At 41.1% G+C, this 21382-nt stretch overlaps 1 protein-coding gene across 2 annotated transcripts in view; it reads left to right on the top strand.

Moving 5' to 3' along the window:
- sorl1 (sortilin-related receptor, L(DLR class) A repeats containing) overlaps nucleotides 1-21382 on the top strand; it is a 219033-nt gene that overhangs the window by 15683 nt on the left and 181968 nt on the right. For both annotated transcript variants that reach the window (XM_060943822.1, XM_060943821.1), the window contains exon 2: nucleotides 12430-12546. In XM_060943822.1, the coding sequence (XP_060799805.1) occupies nucleotides 12430-12546 (117 nt within the window). The remainder of the gene's footprint in view (nucleotides 1-12429; nucleotides 12547-21382) is intronic.

The following is a 21382-nucleotide window of genomic DNA, read 5'->3' as shown; positions in this document are numbered from 1 at the left end:
AGAAAGCTGTGAGTCACCACTCGAGCAAAATCAACACAGGCCTCGTGCAGCACAGGACGTTCAGACCTGGGTATTAACGGAACTGATAAATCAACTCTGTGACATGTTTCAACACATCGGCTAATAAAAATTTTAGTTGTCTCAGCAGTTAAAACTTTACCAGTGTTACGAAACGGGTAGATCTGTTGATGTATTTTTTTTTTTTTTTTTACTTACACACGTGGAAGCTTGTTTTGGTTTTGTACTTGGTTGGTTGCATGCAAATTGAACTGCTGGCCACGATATCAGTACTGCAGAGATGATGTCATCTCCATCGGCTTAATGCTTGCAGCAGTGCCTGTAGCAGCACTCATTCTGTCCCCCCCCAAAACACACACACACCACACACACACACACACACACACGGCAATATATAACAGCATGAAAGATTGTAAACCTTTTCATGCATTTCCTTTTTTTTTTTTGGCAGTCGTAATATCTGATGTTGCAAAGGTCACGTGGCTGTTTTTATACTTGCATAGTACTAGATTTGCGTAAAAAAAAGACCTCAGCACGCTGTCCAGAAGAATAATAGCCTCTTTCGGTCCTATCCCAGGATTATATTGTCATGAGGAGATGACTGCAGCGTTGCAAACTTTTACAATATTTGTCTTGTGGGCTGCAATGTTAAATCCGAGAGACTCGCATCGACTAAAGCCAACAAGCAGCTTTTCCCTTGAATGTCACTGGGCCATGGCGAAGGAAGAAAGCAATGATTTACACATCTTGGAACACAAGTACCCTTATTCAGCAGCAAGAATGTTCCAGCTTCTAGATGGTGGGACAAGGCGGTAGTGAAAGCCAGCCGGTGTTCAATTATGGTAATTAAAGCCCTCGTCTGAGTGGTGTGAATAGCTGAGGAGTGGTGAGCCTTGAAAAGCATTGCGTTCGCTCAAAGAGGAGCGGGAGTTCATCATTAATTATTAAATGAATAGAATTAGACATGGAAAGAATGGGATGAAGTGATAATTTGGGTCTGTTTTATTTTTCTCTCTCTCGCCGTTGTAGCTTTTCATGGATGCGTTTCTATTCGACGCATTTGGCAAACGTCCTTGTAGAAATTGCTTTGTAGTTTCCGTCAGAAAAAAACAAAAACAAACAAACCTCGTACATGCCAGTACAAAAAGGTAAGGGTTGAAGAAGAATATCAAGCTAAAGCCCTTCCAGAGAGGAATCAGTACAGCATGTCACGTTGGTACAGCAACAAAAACAGTGTAGGGTTTTATTTATTTATTTATTTTTTAAACACCGATATAATGTTGTTGTCACATGCAGCATTTTCTCAGTTTGAATCAAGCTCTGGTGCGTTTCCGCCTCAGTGCGGTTCTTTTGTGGAGGTGAAAACGCAGCTATTGCATTCTTGTGCAATTTACCAAACATGTCGTCGTATATTTTGGGATGTGGGTGACTTTTTTTTTCTTCTTCCCTTTTTTGTAGAGCTGCTAAACTTGAACCACAAGGTGCAAACTGTGCTAAAGGAAGTGTGATGTGTTTGATATTTCTACCGATGAGCAAAAAGAGAAAACTAACAGTCGATGCATGCACAAAATATAAATTTAACATTTCAACTACTTACTTATATAACTAGAAGGCGGGCACTCGGTAGAGTATATTTTGGCGAAGACCATACATGTCAACCTATACAGAATGTCCGTATTTTATACGGATTTGATTCAATAAACGTAGTATACGGGCGTACAAATAAAGTTATACGGATTCTTTAAAAAAAACTTCAATATTTATTTAGAGCTATAATCAATTCCCACGATAACAGAGCGCATAACATTTACAAACCTACTGTACACCACAGAAAGCACAAACAGCCAGTAAAGAGTCTTATGAAATTGCGTGTTATCTTGTGGTAGCGAGACATCATTCCACTTTTGATCATGTGCACACCACATTGTGAGAATCCCGCCAACCGGGAAGTAACATTTTGTTTGAAACGCGTATTTCCACCTGAGCGACTTTCACTAGCGACTGAAAAGATTCTGAATGGGCGCTCCGGCAAGATCAACACAGACACTTGCTGTGACATGCAGCCTCGTGAGGTATTGGTGCAGAGTGCTAAAAAAAAGCTGTCATGGAGTACAATTCAGAACATTAGAGTGACACTTTGTGCTTTTGTCAAACATTGGAGCTTTGTATTCATTCTGAAGGTTTATTGTTATTAATATTGAATAAAAAGTAACTTGGATATATCATTGTTAATTATCATTCAAATTTTAGGTAAATTATTTTAATTTGCATCTTATAAGCATTTTATAAGGGAAATATGGATTTTGGAGGTTGGTTATACAGGTTTGATTGACCAAAGGTTGACATGTATGGCGAAGACACACATTATCAGCATCAAAATCAAATCACTTGAACCGAAGATAACACTAAAGCTGTCCACCAAATTTCATCCAAATCTGTTCACTACTTTTTGAGTTACTTTGGGAACAGACAAAAAAAAATCTTGGATCCATGTTCATATCTGGATTTGCATCAAAATGTAATCAGTTGTTCCTTGGCCCTTGCCTCACTTTTCCTCAAAATTTCATCAAAATCATTTCACTACTTTTTTTTTTTTTTTTGAGTTACATTGGGAACAAACACAAACCTAGGCAAAAATATTGCCTCCTCTAACAAAGTGAGCGGAGGTAATAATTATCTCGGGGTGTAACGATGCATCACAATACAAAAATGTGATGTGCATTGTGGGAATTTGTGATTCACATTCTGGAAACCAGCGTTCTATTAAGTAGCATCCGCAGTCTTTAAACGCCAGAGGTCCCAATCTGTACATCCCATAGATTTAAAATATAGGGTGAGTGTACTGGTCACATGATCGCATTGTTTTGTTTGCCATTGTCGGAAATCATCCGCACTTTAATGTGACATGACTTACGGCTCCGGATCACGACGACCATCAAACAATATAGGTTATAATAAGGGTTGGAGTCGAGTCACTAAACCTCGAGTCCGAGTCCAGTCTTGATTCCCCAGTGTTCAAGTCTGAGTCGTTAAAGAAAATTTCGAGTCGAATCCGAGAACAAGACTCCAACTGCAGCATTTGACGGTGGCTGTCGCTGCCTTTATGTGAAAGCGTCTCTGATACTGTGTTGGACTAACGTTCCTGCTCGACTGCCACATTTTAGTTAACAGGCTACAGATAAAAAGCTTCTTCATCGCTCAGCAAGCCCCGCCCACTATCAACAGGGCAAATTACATGAGAGAGGGTTAACACTAGCTAGTTCATCACTCAGCAAGCTCCGCACACTATCAACAGAGCAATGAACATAGCGTGTCACTTCCTTCTCTGGGTGGAGTCTTACCAAATGGTGATTGAAGTTCGAGGTTGTCTCCGTCGTCTCCTCGATAGTTCTTCTACATATGGAACACACAGCAGTGCATTTTTTCCCACTGCACGGGAAATCTGTATAAGCAAAGCAGACAATCCTCGGGGCGTTCTCTCCAGGTATTTTAGCGCCATTAACGTTAGTTTGTTCCTGAACAGGTGAATATGCATTCTCTTGCACAAAATTAGTATAAAAATTAATGTAGATATAAATATTTTCTGCCAAATTATTACGGTATGTTACAAAATATAAAGAAAAAAATCAGAGTCCTCATTTCCAATTGACAAGTCCGAATGCAGTTAATGCACGAGTCCTGGACTCGAGTCCTACAAGCCTGTCCAAAAGTATGAATTTCGCCCTGATTTGAACTTGACAGATGGGCTAATCAGTGTGAAAATGTTTAGTGAAGAAGTAGGCCTTCAGTTTTAGTCTGCAGATAGCCAGTGACGGAGCTGTTTGGACAGACGGGGATATTGGAGTGCGTACAAAGGCGTCTCGATGCATGTCTTCCTTTTATCTTGAGGGATCTGGAGTCGAGTTGAGTCAAGTCAAGCTGTGCTAGAGGCTCTAAGACATTATAAATGTACGCCATATGATATGTCAATGGGAATACAACCCCGATTCCAAAATAGTTGGGACAAAGTGCAAATTGTAAATAAAAACGGAATGCAATAATTTACAAAATCTCAAAAGCTGATATTGTATTCACAATAGAACATAGACAACATATCAAATGTCGAAAGTGAGACATTTTGAAATTTCATGCCAAATATTGGCTCATTTGAAATTTCATGACAGCAACACATCTCAAAAAAGTTGGGACAGGGGCAATAAGAGGCTGGAAAAGTTAAAGGTACAAAAAAGGAACAGCTGGAGGACCAAATTGCAACTCATTAGGTCAATTGGCAATAGGTCATTAACAAGACTGGGTATAAAAAGAGCATCTTGGAGTGGCAGCGGCTCTCAGAAGCAAAGATGGGAAGAGGATCACCAATCCCCCTAATTCTGCGCCAACAAATAGTGGAGCAAAATCAGAAAGGAGTTTGACAGTGTAAAATTGCAGAGAGTTTGAACATATCATCTACAGTGCATAATATCATCAAAAGATTCAGAGAATCTGGAAGAATCTCTGTGCGTAAGGGTCAAGGCCGGAAAACCATACTGGGTGCCCGTGATCTTCGGGCCCTTAGACGGCACTGCATCACATACAGGCATGCTTCTGTATTGGAAATCACAAAATGGGCTCAGGAATATTTCCAGAGAACATTATCTGTGAACACAATTCACCGTGCCATCCACCGTTGCCAGCTAAAACTCTATAGTTTAAAGAAGAAGCCGTATCTAAACATGATCCAGAAGCGCAGACGTCTTCTCTGGGCCAAGACTCATTTAAAATGGACTGTGGCAAAGTGGAAAACTGTTCTGTGGTCAGACGAATCAAAATTTGAAGTTCTTTATGGAAATCAGGGACGCCGTGTCATTCGGACTAAAGAGGAGAAGGACGACCCAAGTTGTTATCAGCGCTCAGTTCAAAAGCCTGCATCTCTGATGGTATGGGGTTGCATTAGTGCATGTGGCATGGGCAGCTTACACATCTGGAAAGACACCATCAATGCTGAAAGGTATATCCAGGTTCTAGAGCAACATATGCTCCCATCCAGACGACGTCTCTTTCAGGGAAGACCTTGCATTTTCCAACATGACAATGCCAAACCACATACTGCATCAATTACAGCATCATGGCTGCGTAGAAGAAGGGTCCGGGTACTGAACTGGCCAGCCTGCAGTCCAGATCTTTCACCCATAGAAAACATTTGGCGCATCATAAAACGGAAGATACGACAAAAAAGACCTAAGACAGTTGAGCAACTAGAATCCTACATTAGACAAGAATGGGTTAACATTCCTATCCCTAAACTTGAGCAACTTGTCTCCTCAGTCCCCAGACGTTTACAGACTGTTGTAAAGAGAAAAGGGGATGTCTCACAGTGGTAAACATGGCCTTGTCCCAACTTTTTTGAGATGTGGTGTTGTCATGAAATTTAAAATCACCTAATTTTTCTCTTTAAATGATACATTTTCTCAGTTTAAACATTTGATATGTCATCTATGCTCTATTCTGAATAAAATATGGAATTTTGAAGCTTCCACATCATTGCATTCCGTTTTTATTTACAATTTGTACTTTGTCCCAACTTTTTTGGAATCGGGGTTGTATAAAGTATCTGGATTATTAGAGTTTATGAATAAACTTTCAGTTGTATACAGTATAAGGACACATCCCAGACTCAACAACTGTTCGATCACAGTGAGCGCCTCATTCGAAATATAAAGTTGTTCAGAACCACAGATTAAATTTTGCGTTAAAAGGCTGTGGGGATTTTCTACCCAGTCATGTGACTCTGTATCAGGAAATGTGGATTTCGGTCCAGTTTCTCCACTGATGCCAGGAACATATTTGCTTTGTACATGTGTTTGAATAGTTTAAAACCACTGTAATGGCGTTATTTTGCTTTGCCTAGTTTTAAAACCTAGTTTTTCTTTGCATCTGTAATAGGATATAGAGAGAAGCTTGTGGTACACAAGGGGAAATGCTGCTAGTTTGTAATATTTCACTTTAATGGAGCATCAGAAGAGCAATCTTCTGAGAAGCCCACATCCCATCAGGGTCCTGAATTAAAGATGAGAAAGGCTTCGTAGCTCACGAGTCCAAATTGAAAAGCTGACACATTTTATTCTCTCTCTCTCTCTCTCTCTCTCTCTCTCTCAGCCACTTAGGTTTTGTTGAGCCTGCTCGTGTCTGTTTTGTCTAGGTTAAGGCTTGTTTTTGCTGTGTGAAATGTTTTCCATACATAAAGTTAGTTGGCTGAGAAAATGGATTTGGATCTAATATATCACATACACACCTGCATTGCAGCATCAGGAACAGCTACAACAGGTGTTGAGGAAAGGCATTTTTTCCATTTAGTATTTATAATCGTGCACTTAAGCCAGTATCTCACTGGGCTGCGACAGCTTGTGACAAATTGCGAACGTCAAGTCAAGTTTATTTGTATAGCGCTTTTAACAATAAACATTGTCGCAAAGCAGCTTCACACAAGTTGAACAACTTAAAACATGAGCTAATTTTATCCCTAATCTATCCCCAATGAGGAAGCCTGTGGCAACGAAAAACTCCCCCAGATGACATGAGGAAGAAACCTTGAGAGGAACCAGACTCAAAAGGGAACCCATCCTCATTTGGGCAACAACAGACAGCATGACTATAACATTAACAGTTTTAACATGAAGACAGTTTCGTTGATGTTATAAACTCTTCATTGATGGAAGCTTGAGTGCTAAACTGTTCATGACAACTGCAGTCCTAAAGTTAGCAAGTCAACTGTAGTCGTCAGCCATAAAAGCATTACTGTAAGAGTCCAGAGCGTCCTCCAGGTGTGACTTTCAACTGTCCACATGGGGCCGTCCTCCACAGGAGCGATGCGATGAGACTCCAGCCAGACGTAGGGCATCAGGATGGATCAGGCAGGTCCGAGGAGCAGAAGAGGTCAGCATCTTGATCTCAGGACCAACATGTAACTCAGAGGGACAGATTTGGGGGGAGGGGGAGAGGGGGAGAGAAACACAGGTTGTTAGGTATGCCCAATGTCACCTGAATAAGTAGGAACAGTATACATATTGCGCTGAGTACAAGCAGGGACTCCAGCAAAACTAACTATGACAGCATAACTAAAAGGGGAGAGCCAGAAGGTAACACAGGCATGAGGGAGCCCCGGGACATAAAGCAGCAGCCACTACACCGTCAACAAACTCGAGTGAGCAAGCGAGTGGGGACTGACAGCATCCATACATCCCAGTTTACCAAAACACTCTATGCCTGAGGACCCTCCAGATCTACACCTTTACCTCATAAACACCATTAACACAAGGCTTGACTAAACAGATGTGTTTTCAGCCTAGACTTAAACACTGAGACTGTGTCTGATTTAGAAATGCTGTCCTCCATTCAGAGCATTTCAGAACGTCATTCGCACGAGAGAGAGTTTCAAAAGTGTCTTGAAACATTCGCGGGGCTTCTCAATTTCCTCGCATGAGTCGCAAAATGTCGCTCCTTCGTCGCTGAAATTTTGAACACGTTCAAAAAATTTGTGCGACAAAATTTCTCTCAAAATAGCCGCAAATGCGTCGCTGGTGTCGCAAAGCCATCGCGAACCCTTCTCAAGTCAGTTTCCGTGAGACAGGAAGTGCGAGTGTATCTCACTGGGCTGCGACTAGTTGGAGACACAACAATTGTGATAAAATATGCGAATATCAATTGTGTGATTCCAAGTGAAAATTGTCACTAATTCGCATATTTTTATCGCAGTTGTTGTGTCTCCAACTAGTCGCGGGCTGTCGCAGCCCAGTGAGATACTACCCTTAGGGTATAGCTTAGTTTTCTGAATGGAGGACAGCATTTCTAACTTGCTTTTGGGTACAGTTTGAGCTCGAGCAGTTATGTGGAAGAAAAGAATAAAAACGTTTGGAAAGGCTTGTTTAGTCTTGTACATGAAACCCTGCCTCATGGAACCTACAGTGGCTAGTTCAGTAGCTAGCTAGAGCGGCGGCTACAATTATCGACATCTTAACCATCTTTTGGCCGTTGCAAAAGTAGAAAAGACTTTTAGTATGTAAATTTTGCATGAATAATTACTCAAACTTCCACTGGGAAAAAAAATGAGTTGATATCAGATAACGTGACACCATTCCACAATTTTCGACACCTTTGTTCAGTTATCGACATCCAGATGATTTTTTTTTTATAAATAATGACCGGTATGTGGTATTAAGTTAACAAAACATAGTTTTTATTTAAAATTTGTTTTACGCAGACTTAGGTTTAGTCCAAAATATCTTATATGGATGCCGGTGTTTACGTACAGTGGGGCGAAAAAGTATTTAGTCAGCCACCAATTGTGCAAGTTCTCCCACTTAAAAAGATGAGAGAGGCCTGTAATTTTCATCATAGGTACACCTCAACTATGAGAGACAGAATGGGGGGGAAAGAATCCAGGAAATCACATTGTAGAATTTTTAATGAATTAATTGGTAAATTCCTCGGTAAAATAAGTATTTGGTCACCTACAAACAAGCAAGATTTCTGGCTCTCACAGACCTGTAACTTCTTCTTTAAGAGGCTCCTCTGTCCTCCACTCATTACCTGTATTAATGGCACCTGTTTGAACTCGTTATCAGTATAAAAGACACCTGTCCACAACCTCAAACAGTCACACTCCAAACTCCACTCTGGCCAAGACCAAAGAGCTGTCAAAGGACACCAGAAACAAAATTGTAGACCTGCACCAGGCTGGGAAGACTGAATCTGCAATAGGTAAGCAGCTTGGTGTGAAGAAATCAACTGTGGGAGCAATTATTAGAAAATGGAAGACATACAAGACCACTGATAATCTCCCTCGATCTGGGGCTCCACGCAAGATCTCACCCCATGGGGTCAAAATGATCACAAGAACGGTGAGCAAAAATCCCAGAACCACACGGGGGGACCTAGTGAATGACCTGCAGAGAGTTGGGACCAAAGTAACAAAGGCTACCATCAGTAACACACTACGCCGCCAGGGACTCAAATCCTGCAGTGCCAGATGTGTCCCCCTGCTTAAGCCAGTACATGTCCAGGCCCGTCTGAAGTTTGCTAGAGAGCATTTGGATGATCCAGAAGAGGATTGGGAGAATGTCATATGGTCAGATGAAACCAAAATAGAACTTTTTGATAAAAACTCAACTTGTTGTGTTTGGAAGAGAAAGAATGCTGAGTTGCATCCAAAGAACACCATACCTACTATGAAGCATGGGGGTGGCCCATGCCATGGCATGGCATTCGTTGTCTACAATTCAGTGAAATCGTATCTTCTCAGTCAGTTCTCCATGGATTTCTGTTCTGATTGCTTTGTTTGAAATAACTCATCACTCTGTACAAAACTTGGTCGTTGTTTTGTCAAATTTTTTTTACTAATGAGTTAGTAATTAGGCCAAATGAACAAAATTTCCAGGCCTCTCACTAGAATTGTGTCTTCTCTCTGATTTCTCATCCGAGTTCAGTTCTGATCGATGTTTTGGGTCGATCTTCCCTCGAGGAACAGAACTTGGTCATTTGTTTGTTGATTTTCCTATGGTAAACAATTTGTTTACAACTTTTATTTTCAGTTAAATTATATCTCCTCCCTCGGTTCTCAATAGATTTCAGTTCTGATTGTTTTATTTGAAAGACCTTCCGCACAACTAACTTCTCAGTCAGTCCTGCTGGTTTCTGATCTCGGAGGCTTTCATCCTGCCACCGAACCGGGGTAACGGCGCAGAAGAACCCATCGAGTTGGCTCTGTACTGCTGCAGAAGAACCACCTGTCGTGGTTCGAACCACCTTTCGCAGAAAGAACATTCCTTTTCCTCAAATTTTTTTGCTCAAAAAAATTGCCAAATTTTTGCTAACTGTTAATTAAGTCAACTTCATGAATTTTGGGACTTTTCATTAGAATTGTCTCTCCTCTCGCAGTTCTCACCTGAATTCAGTTCTGATCGATGTTTTGGGTTGATCTTCCCTTGGGGAACAAATTTTAGTCCTTTGTTGAGTTTCCTGTTGTAAACAATTTGTCATGGAGGTTGGTCCTCTCTCACATCATCACATTTCAGTTCTGGTTGATGTTTTGACCAGATGAGCTACTACGTCCTTGACGTTCTGGTTGTTTTTCCTTTTGGAACCCAGCAGACTGAATTGCAGAGAGCCAATCAGATTACAGCTTTCAAGATTCTGAAGCTCATGGCCAGAAAAACTCCCAAAACACACCACATTCCATGGCTGAAGCTGAGAATAACTAGAGAAGAAGTACAATGTAACAGTAGATTCATCCGAAATGATTGTATTATCTTAAGGAGAAATGGAGCTCATTTGGCATCCAGCTTCATCGTCTTCACTGTCAGCAAGTTTCTCCATCTTGGAAAAGCAACTCCTGGATTTACTCTTGGTGCCATTATGCATTATCGGGGTGTATCACCAGATTTTGGGCTCCTGGGTTCAGTAGTGAGAAACACTGTCGGTCACATTACTGACTTAATCAGCTAGCAACAAAAAATATCCACATGCTGCACTGAACAAATCAAATCTTGTGCTGTTTTAACGTCTTAAAAGGAGGTCGTAACTCATAAATCAAATATAGCATTGTTACAGGGACTGCAGATGTAGTAGGTAGCATAAAGAGTTTTTACTTTTTGGCATGTTAAGCTTACATGTTTCCTGAAAGATTCTGGTCAGAAATAAACTGCCCTTCTCTCTCTCTCTCTCTCTCTCTCTCTCTCTCTCTCTCTCTGCTTCTTTTGTTTCTGAAATATCTTCGTGTTGCATTGGATGCTGCTATTAGGCGTATCAGGTGAAAATTCAGTCCAAATCGCTTGAAACTGCTCTCATTTAATTCAGAATTGAATGCAGAACAACATACTTTTTTACAGAATTAATGTTTTTCCGTTCTTGAGATATTACAAATCAAAGATTGAAAAAACGGCTGAATTTGCCAAAATGGGCCTCATTTAACCAATGAGATCAAATGTTTTTTCTTCATAACTTTTCTATTTTTCAAGATATTTACATGGAAATTGGCAGGAACGCAGATGGTTGTATACTGAATACAAAGTTTGAAAAATTATTAAAAACAAATTATGCAAATTAGTATTTCATTCGTAGTAATTATGCTAATTAGGTTAAACCGTTAAATCGGTACACTCAGTAAAAAAGGAATAAAAGATTGTTTCTAATCCCCTCTTTGTGCTCTGTAGGCCTTTGTATTTCTCAAAAGTAGGGCCTACTAGTGTTTGTATGAAAGAATATAAATGATAATATTCACAGCTTTCAAGGCAAACCTCGAAAAAACTGTGTGATCCACATCCAATAAACAATTCACATTAACTGAACTGAAATTGACACTCGCGTTTCTGACTTCCGTTTTTATTAACATCTCATTCTGACCACTAAGATCTCAATATTTTTCATCCAAAACAACTACATTTATATTCTTAAAATATTTATTTACATGAATCGGTTTGATTTGAGAAAAAATAAGTAGGTAAAGCTATGAAAACTCACTTCAAAGTCTCCCGTGAATCATAACATCAAAACTAGCAGACGGAAAATTTTGCTGAATCCTTCATCAGAAACGGTGAGAGCGAGAGAACGTCCCTATCAAAGCTATCTGATTGATATTCACGAGTAATCCAGTCGGAAACTGATCAGAAGAGAGAGAGAGAGAGAGCCTGAGCGCTTTCCTGTGGCTCAAAAAGAAAATCACCGGCAGTTTCCCGACGTCCCGCGAGCAGAGAGTGAACTCTGTTGTACCGACTTCAACCTGCCGTTACTCCCAAAGTACTGAACAGATCTTAACCAGATACATTTCTTTGGAAAGCAAAGATTATAAGCTTTTTAATGATGGTATTTATGGTAGAAAATATTCAAGAGTGAAGCAATGGCAGATTTGGGAACTTAGATGAGCGTCTGCATGGACAATTTTCACAGCACGGCCGGCGAGGGTCTGATACGCCGACTGATATGTTTGTGTTTCGAAACATGACTGAGGTGTATACACACACACGCATCAGTGCACCAGAGATGCACTTTATAAACTTTTTTTTAGCACTTTTTTCTTAGTTGTCTGACACACAGGCTTTTATTGTGTTGTTTCAGCAACTGTTTTATTGCGTTCCCTATATATTTCAGTAAAAGCAATAAAAATATTGGCCTGTGCAGCTGTACAACTCGTGCCTGTTGAGATTATGCTGTCAGTTACTGCCTTGATAAGCCCAAAGCTTTGTTGTCTGTTTGGCAGATGTCAGCCATAGCAACAGCCACTGGATTTACTTGGACTGCTATGCATATATTGAGTCCATTACTGACCGCAGCTGATTAATTAAATAGTGCAGCTAATTAAATGTCCTCTATATGTGCAGTGCTTGACTTAATGTTTTTCCATTTAGCCTTATGTAATGACAGTTGTTGTTGTATTTACAGGCCAACCTGAATGACTCTCATAACCAGATGGTTGTGCACTGGGCTGGAGAGAAGAGTAACGTCATCGTAGCTTTGGCAAGAGACAGCGTTGGAGCCACCGACCCGAAGAGCAGCTCGGTGAGTGTGTGACTGTGTTCAAAGCTGACACATCACCATCCTCTCTCTGTGGCTGAGTGTCCTGATATTTCCTGTTCGTACTCCTCTTCAGTGGAGTGAAACCCTCACTCGTGCACCCAGTTTATGATTTATTCAAGCCAGTAATGGCACGACAGTGGATTCGTGACAAAACTGGGGCTTCATCTGTTCATCTCAGGTTGGAGAGGTCTTGCAGGTCTTTCCCTCTCCTGTAGAAGCCACACTTTATCTACACTACTTGACATTTTTTTTTGGCAAAAACCCAGCTTGTCTGCCGCAGCTGAGAAGCTGGATTTGTATCAGCGGGAACCATGGTGACAAGTGCTGCTGTTTAACAGTTTATTCATTACTTAAAATGCTCCATTGGCAATTATTTACAGCTTTCAAGGATAAGATGCACCATGTTTGCATAACAGCATAAACCCTGATTGGATTATAACAGTGTATTGAACGTTAAATTCATTGCGCCGCACTGATCAGTTTATTTATTAGTAAACGTGCGTGCAGATATTTTTCATACGTCGAACCGAACGAAAAATTCCAGGCAGATTTACAAACGTTACAGTAACATTGATTTTCTTTGTATTCGTGTGTCCTGGTAAGTGCATTTACATTTGGTGATGCCCACAAATATCCATAAAAGGCAATGCTTACAGAGATGAAAGTGACAAAGGATGTGTCCGAAATCACTCACTCGTTCACTAATCACTATCTAGGGAATTCTATATAGAGGACTATATACTATAGTGAGCTCATTGGTAAAATGAGGGGGGGACATTTTCGGACGCTACTCCACCGCACCGTTATTTATGTCATTACCATCGCACAATTAAAACGTGCCGGATCAGTCAGCTGGTGGGTTTTCAAAAATATTGAAATAATATTGTCTGGCATTGAGTGGTCTATCAGATATATTCCGTTCAGCTAGCGTGATACTGAACGAGTCGAAGACGAGTAGCTGAATTGACTGATATACCCCGAAAAAGCCAGCCAATATAATAATAATAATAATAATAATAATAATTATTATTATTATTATTATTATACATAACCATTCCTTTTGGGTATTCAGCGCGTCTTTCTCTTTCAAAATTCTGTCAAAATCATTTATATTTAACGAAGCAAACCTGCCGGCCATGTTTGTTTACAAATCGTCCCAGTCGCTCGCTAGCGCAGAAGTTTTACGTCTCTGACGTGTGACGTCATGTTGTCTTGACAACCGTGCAGTATCGTAAACCAGATTCAACGCTCATTCTCCATTGGGTAGCATGACTTAATACACGTAGGATAAGCGATATGCTAACAATATTGCATGCTATCAAACCCACTGAATGAAACCCGATAGAAGGGAATAGAACACATGGTTTTATTCCGTGGTTGGTAGAAGAGAGCAACTGGACTTGCTTGAAAAGTCTTGAAGACGTTTCGCCTCTCGTCCGAAAGGCATCCTCAGTTCTGTCTGACTAATAGGGAGTATCAAGCATTTATCCTCTCATGGATCATCATAGAATCCGAATCAGAATGCTGATGGCTGCATTGTAGGTGGCTGATAGATGTCATAGACACCCACCTCTGTTCAGTGATGGTCGTTCCAGGTTGACAAAAATGAACGATCCTCTCTGGCTAAGATGTCTGCCAGTTTTCTGGAAGTCCTCTCATACTCCCGCACTAGTCGAAGGGAACTCATCCCAAAGTGCGTAGAAACATATCTGTGAAGAAACTCAGTCATCCAGGTACATAGTAATCTGTGGTTTACTATGTACCATCACTGAACAGAGGTGGGTGTCTATGACATCTATCAGCCACCTACAATGCAGCCATCAGCATTCTGATTCAGATTCTATGATGATCCATGAGAGGATAAATACTTGATACTCCCTATTAGACAGACAGAACTGAGGATGCCTTTCGGACGAGAGGCGAAACGTCTTCAAGACTTTTCAAGCAAGTCCAGTTGCTCTCTTCTACCAACCACAGATTACTATGTACCTGGATGACTGAGTATCTTCACAGATATGGTTTTATTCCATTGAAAAAGTGTCCTGTATGGATAATAATAAATCCATATTATACCGTACTGAGTGTATTTCCCACATTAATAAATACAAAGTACTTTGTATCTGCTGCATCTTTCAGTTCTTTTAAATTGAGGCTGAATCCTTTCTTTCTTCTTTGCCGCTGCCTTTTATTAAATCAAATTTGCGGCTTTTGATTAATTCCTCGCTCTGCACTCTGACTTTTATTCTATTTTAGATTATTTTCTATTCTCTTACTATTTTTAATTGTACTTGAATATCCACTTATGTGTTTCTTCCTCTGTCTGTTCACCTCCAACACACCTTTTTTTTTTTTCTTTCAGCGCGACCGCAATGCATGATGGTATATATTGCTTGGTTAGTGCCCATCGGTTGTACACTACTTTTCACGATGCATTGTGGGATACTACTGTATGAGTGCACTATATAGGGTGTAATAATTCTCACTCTACATTCGGACAGCACTACAAAATGGCGACTTCACTATAAAGTCCACTAGATAGTGAGTAGTGAGTGATTTCGGACACAGCGAAGGTCTGTGGTTGGTCATCTGTCCTGTCTGTCAAACAGCCTTTTTCTATGAAAGTACAAGTTTTCAGTCATGTTTATTGATGAAACATACCCGACTCTGTAACGACTATTAGGCTACGTTCACACTGCAGGCTGAAGTGACTCAAATCCGATCTTTTCACCCATATGTGACCTGTATCCGATCTTTTATTGACAATATGAATGACACAGATCCGATTTTTTCAAATCCGACCCAGGCCGTTTGGATATGTGGTCCTAATTCCGATTCCTATCCGCTCTTTTCATATGCGACTTCAGTCTGAACCGCCAGGTCGCATTCATCCGACTTACACGTCATCAACAAGCCACAAACGTCACTATTCTGCGCTGAAGTAGGCGGCGGGTCTCTCAAAAAAAGTTACAACAACATGGCGCATAATCACGGGCACAGATAGAGGGTGGGACTCGTCCCACCCAGATTTAAATTCACCTCGCTCGGTCCCCCCCACTTATAGGGAGGAAAAAACGTCTATGCTGTCTTTCTTTGCATAAGGCAAACCTCACGGAAAAATCAAAAGACTAATTACCATTCGGTTTATTGAGGTGCACGGCAGTGTATACATAGTTGCAACAACTCACATAAAACAAAGACTGATATTTGGTTGGTTGAGCTGCGCAGACTGCACAGGTTGCGAGCTCGAGCTTGGTTGCTATGGTAACCCACAACAAGTTTGACAGGCATATCGGGGTTGGGGTTGGTTTGCTGGCAGCTTTGTCCCCCCAGTTTTTTGTCCCCCCCAGTTCAAAAAACGTATCTGCGCCCCTGCGCATGACATCAATGCGAGGGACGCTTCGGGCTGTGAAGGTTCTGAATCTTCTCAGTGGAAGGACGCAGAGGTTAGGGAGCTGATTTCCATTTGGGGGGATGCAGCTATTCAAGCTAGATTGGATGGGTCATACCGCAACCGGGCGGTTTTACTTCCGTAAACACTGGCCATGCTCACTGCGTGTGACGTCGTCGTATCCTGCAATGCGCATGCGGAACACTTTTAGGTCGCTTTTCGTTCATACTGAGGATCACATACAAGTCGCATATATTTTGTTAATGTGAACGACCTCACAAAAAAATCGGATTTCACAAAAAAATCGGAATTGAGCATTAAGCCTTGCAGTGTGAACGTAGCGTTAGACGTGAAGCTTGTGAGACTATAATCTTGTCAACTATTTGGATCAATGATAGCTCAACAAAGTTATCTGCCATGTCAGGGTTTCACATGTTTGTGGCCATCTTTATCAAAACTAGCGAACAGCGATTATCAACAGTGCTTGTAAGCTAATCAGCCAGATTTGCTAATTAAGTATTATCTGGTAACAAGCTAGAAAATTCCCAACTCAGTCTTTTTCTTCTTAAATGCTCTTACAGCCACGTTATTTGTGTATTCATAGTCAAATTTGCAATATCTGGCCGAGGAGAATAAAATGATATAAAGTTAAATAGAGCGGCGGCTACAATTATCGACAGTCCGTAATTAATTATCGATACCTTTTCAGATTTACCAATAACAAACAATTTTACAAAGGTGAGTTTCAGTTCTAACAGTTATTATTGGTTAATTAATCAACCGGAAGACCCGCCTCGCCCTTTGAGCTTGTCTTCTGATCAAACAGCACTACAAAATGGCGACCTCGCTATATAGTCCACTATATAGTGAGTAACGAGTGATTTCGGACACAGGGTTAATGACGGACAGGGAGCGTCTCCGAAGTGCTGTGTTTTGTTAAATCTTCCAGTAATGCAGCTGAGCCTCTGCAGCATCATTTCTTTTGAAATAATTGACTGGCTAGTCTTAAATTTACACAAGCGGTCATCGGATGCGAATGTTTTTCCGAACTAGCTAGCTTTCCATAAAGACCAGCTTTCTTGTGGTTAAGCTAGTATCTCACTGGGCTGCGACAGCTTGCGAATGAGAGAGAGAGTTTCAAAAGTGTCTAGAAACATTCGCGGGGCTTCTCAATTTCCTCGCGTGAGTCGCAAAGTGTCGCTCCTTTGTCGCTGAAATTTTGAACACGTTCAAAAAATTAGCGCGACAAAATCTCTCTCAAAATAGCCGCAAATGCGTCGCTGGTGTCGCAAAGCCGTCGCGAACCCTTCTCAAGTCAGTTTCCGTGAGACAGGAAGTGCGAGTGTATCTCATTGGGCTGCGACAGCGTGCGACTAGTTGGAGACACGACAATTGCGGTAAAATATGCGAATATCAATTCCGTGTGATTCCAAGTGAAAATTGTCGCTAATTCGCATATTTTATCGCAATTGTTGCGTCTCCAACTAGTCGCAGGCTGTCGCAGCCCAGTGAGATACTGGCTTAAAGGAACAGTCCACCGTATTTCCATAATGAAATATGCTCTTATCTGAATTGAGACGAGCTGCTCCGTACCTCTCCGAGCTTTGCGCGACCTCCCAGTCAGTCAGACGTGCTGTCACTCCTGTTAGCAATGTAGCTAGGCTCAGTATGGCCAATGGTATTTTTTGGGGCTGTAGTTAGATGCGACCAAACTCTTCCGCGTTTTTCCTGTTTACATAGGTTTATATGACCAGTGACCGACTAGTGGCCTAGTGGTAGCGTGTCCGCCTCTCGATCGGGAGATCGTGAGTTCTATTCACGGTCGGGTCATACCAAAGACCATTAAAAAATGGTACCTACTGCCATCTGGCAAGGCACGCTGCAATACAGATGTGCATGGGGAGTTAAACTCTCGTGGTTACCAGAGGACTAGCCCCCCACTGTAACCCTAGCTATGTAATAGGCGAGAGGCCGAGGGCTATGGAAACGGAGATCAGCGCCGCCCGATGCGCCACATACAGAGTGGGCCTGGTTAGTACTTGAGTGGGAGACTGCCTAGGAATACCAGGTACTGTAAGGCGTGGGAAGGACTTTAACTTTTTTTTTTAATATGACCAGTGATATGAAACAAGTTCAGTTACACAAATTGAAATGTGGCGATTTTCTATGCTATGGAAAGTCCGCACTATAATGACAGGCGTACTAACACCTTCTGCGCGCTTCAGCAGCGCATTGATATCTGAGCTCCGTATCAATGCGCTGCCGAAGCGCGCAGAAGGTGTTAGTACGCCTGTCATTATAGTGCGGACTTTCCATAGCATAGAAAATCGCTACGTTTCAATTTGTGTAACTGAACTTGTTTCATGTCACTGGTCATATAAACCTATGTAAACAGGAAAAACGCGGAAGAGTTTGGTCACATCTAACTACAGCCCCCAAAAAATACCATTGGCCATACTGAGCCTAGCTACATTGCTAACAGGAGTGACAGCGCGTCTGACTGCGTCTGACTGACTGGGAGGTCGCGCAAAGCTCGGAGAGGTACGGAGCAGCTCGTCTCAATTCAGATAAGAGCATATTTCATTATGGAAATATGGTGGACTGTTCCTTTAATGCTCCAAAAAAAGCATTAAAAAATAAGTTTGTATCCAGCTTGATAAATGAGCTTCATTTATAAGACCCTTCATTGTTGGAGGACTAAAAACTGAATATGTAACTCGCACCCAGATTTTCAATCAAGCCCAGCGATGTCCTCCTTTCTTATATACTCACAGTTTGTTCTTCACCTGTCTGTTTGCAGATATGCTGCATTACTCTTTATAATAGTTTCCTAGTTACATGTCAGGAAATCACCGTGGCGCTGAGCTGTAGGGACCTGTGCTCATGACAACATATTCTCCCTTTATTGGATCCTGTCAGATTAAAAAAAACAACAAAAAAAAAACCTCCATCTGTTTCTAACAGCCCCTGCGTGGGACTGTGCCTTTGGTTATATCATTCAAAAGCCTGTCAGCTGAATGTTTGCACCTCTCCAACACGACCATGTGCTGTTCAGACCTGTTTTCCATTTTGACCACAATATTATCATGGTATTAATCGACCATTTAAAATCGTACACAAACTTGTGGGGAAAATTAACAGAGCTGGTGAAACTTAAAGTGCCATTCCACCATTGGATGTATTCTTTGGCATAAAATACAATATATTTTATGACAACATGACTAGATAGAGAAATCTTTTAGCTTCAAAATGATATATCAAACATACTTTTTTGACAACGACAAGTATATTAATTTTGCGACCAAAGTCACCTACCCTTTTAATTTCCGCGCGGTAATGAAATGTGATGTCATCGGCAGGTTCCCCTTCTTGTGTACCACGTGTCGGTCTATTTTTAGACCAGGAAACCCCCAAAGTGAGAGAGTCATTTCTCCTCGTATATGGGGGCCAAAAAAATTGCGAAAAATTTTGAGTTAATCTTTCAGTTAGCTAGATTTATTGGTATTAGCTAGATTTATTGGTATTATTTTTATCGCGTTCTATCCGCCATTGCTGATAATATGTGCCACGTCACACGTCACGTGGTACACAAGAAGGGGAACCTGCCGATGACATCACGTGCGGAAATTAAAAGGGTAGGTGACTTTGGTCGCAAAATTAATATACTTGTTGTTGTCAAAAAATTATGTTTGATATATCATTTTGAAGCTAAAAGATTTCTCTATCTAGTGATACCATTTATATATGTTGTCAAAATATATTGTATTTTATGCCAAAGAATACATCCAATGGTGGAATGGCATTTTAAAGCTAGACCGCCTTTCAGATTTTTCAAGTGTAGGTCAGAAAAAGAATTTTCCCCGACACCCAGTTATTTTTGTTTAGTGGAGTGAAAGATACCGAATTCAAATCACAGATTTCCAATTTTATTAGTTTTTTTTTTTTTTAAGCCTCGGTGACAACCGGCCGTACGTGCTCCTACGTTCAAAAAACGCAAGAAACGCACGGAGGGCGCGCATGCGACGTGCTGATTTTCGAGCCGTAGACCGGCCGCAGAGGTTCTTTGTCATGTCAACAAACTCTACGGGCGCTTACGTTTTTTTCAGGTTGCAAGACAAACTTACGGCCAACGTGCGTCTTTCTCCACGAACAAAAAAACCGCAGCGATTTGGGAACCGCCAAAAATCGCACGGCCAAAAAATCGTACGTCCGGTTGTGACCTAGGCTTTAAAGAGGAACTGAAGGCAATTTTTTTATTATCAAAATTCTATTTCTCATTTTATTAAATATTGGAATGCATTTTTGATCGCTATTTTGTCGCTGCTATAACAAGTTCTGAGTGTTTGAAATACGCTCTGTAATATATCAGTCCATATGTCAAAGTGACGGCTGTAAACGAGATTCGTTGAGACCTGTGCGAGACATCGTAGGACGGAAGTAAAACGTACAGCGGAAATCAAAGTGACCAACCGTGTCCGAAATCGCTCACTCGTTCACTGCTCCCTACTCACTATATAGGGAATTACTATATAGAGGACTATATAGTGAGCTCATTGGTAAAATAAATCAAAAAGGCTTTCGGACACTAGCCTGCCTCGCTGGTCTTTACGTCATTACTGTTGCAAAATTAAAACGTGCCGGATCAGTCGGCTGGTGGGTTTTCAAAATAATAAATAAATGCATGTGTTTCTGTGATAAATCCATATTATACTGAGCGTATTTCCCACATTAATCAATATGCATCTTTCAGCTCTTTTAAATCAAGGCTGAATCCTTTCTTTCTTCTTTCCCGCTGCCTTTTATTAAATCAAAATTGAGACTTAATTTGATTTCTTTCAGTGTGACTGCAGTGCATGATGGGATATATTGCTTTGGTTAGTGACCATCATTGTACACTATTTTCGTGATGCATTGTGGGATACTTTGAATGTAATAACTCTCACTAAGGTTTCGGACAGCACTACAAAATGGCGAACTCGCTATATAGCGCCCTATAAAAGTGAGTAGGGAGCTATTTTGGACACAGATGTTGTCAGAAGACGCGCGCGCCCTCTTTCGAACGCTGACGTAATCAAGCCAAAAGTTTTGTTTGTTTTGATAGCAATCAGGAAAGTTTGAAAAAAGTAAGCAGTAATCGTCATTTAAACTCGTTTTTGTGCAATACTTCGTTTGGAAAACAGTTTTCAAAATGGCGGCACCGACACGTGGCTGACACTTCACGTTTCGAAGTCTCGCACAAGTCTCGTGAAGATCGCGCGGATAAGCGACGCCTGCCGTGGACCAAACGGACTAAATTCAACATGGCTAAATACCGAATAGGCCGATAAGTATAATATTTAATTGCAATTAGTTGCCAATACGAGTCACGATATAAGGTTACTAAAACCGAAAACATAATTGAATAACACGTTAATTGAGAAATAAAGCAAG

This window comes from Neoarius graeffei, chromosome 17 (genome assembly GCF_027579695.1).
Source record: "Neoarius graeffei isolate fNeoGra1 chromosome 17, fNeoGra1.pri, whole genome shotgun sequence".
NCBI classification, from domain to species: domain Eukaryota; kingdom Metazoa; phylum Chordata; class Actinopteri; order Siluriformes; family Ariidae; genus Neoarius; species Neoarius graeffei.
This window is presented reverse-complemented; position numbering and strand designations above follow the sequence as displayed.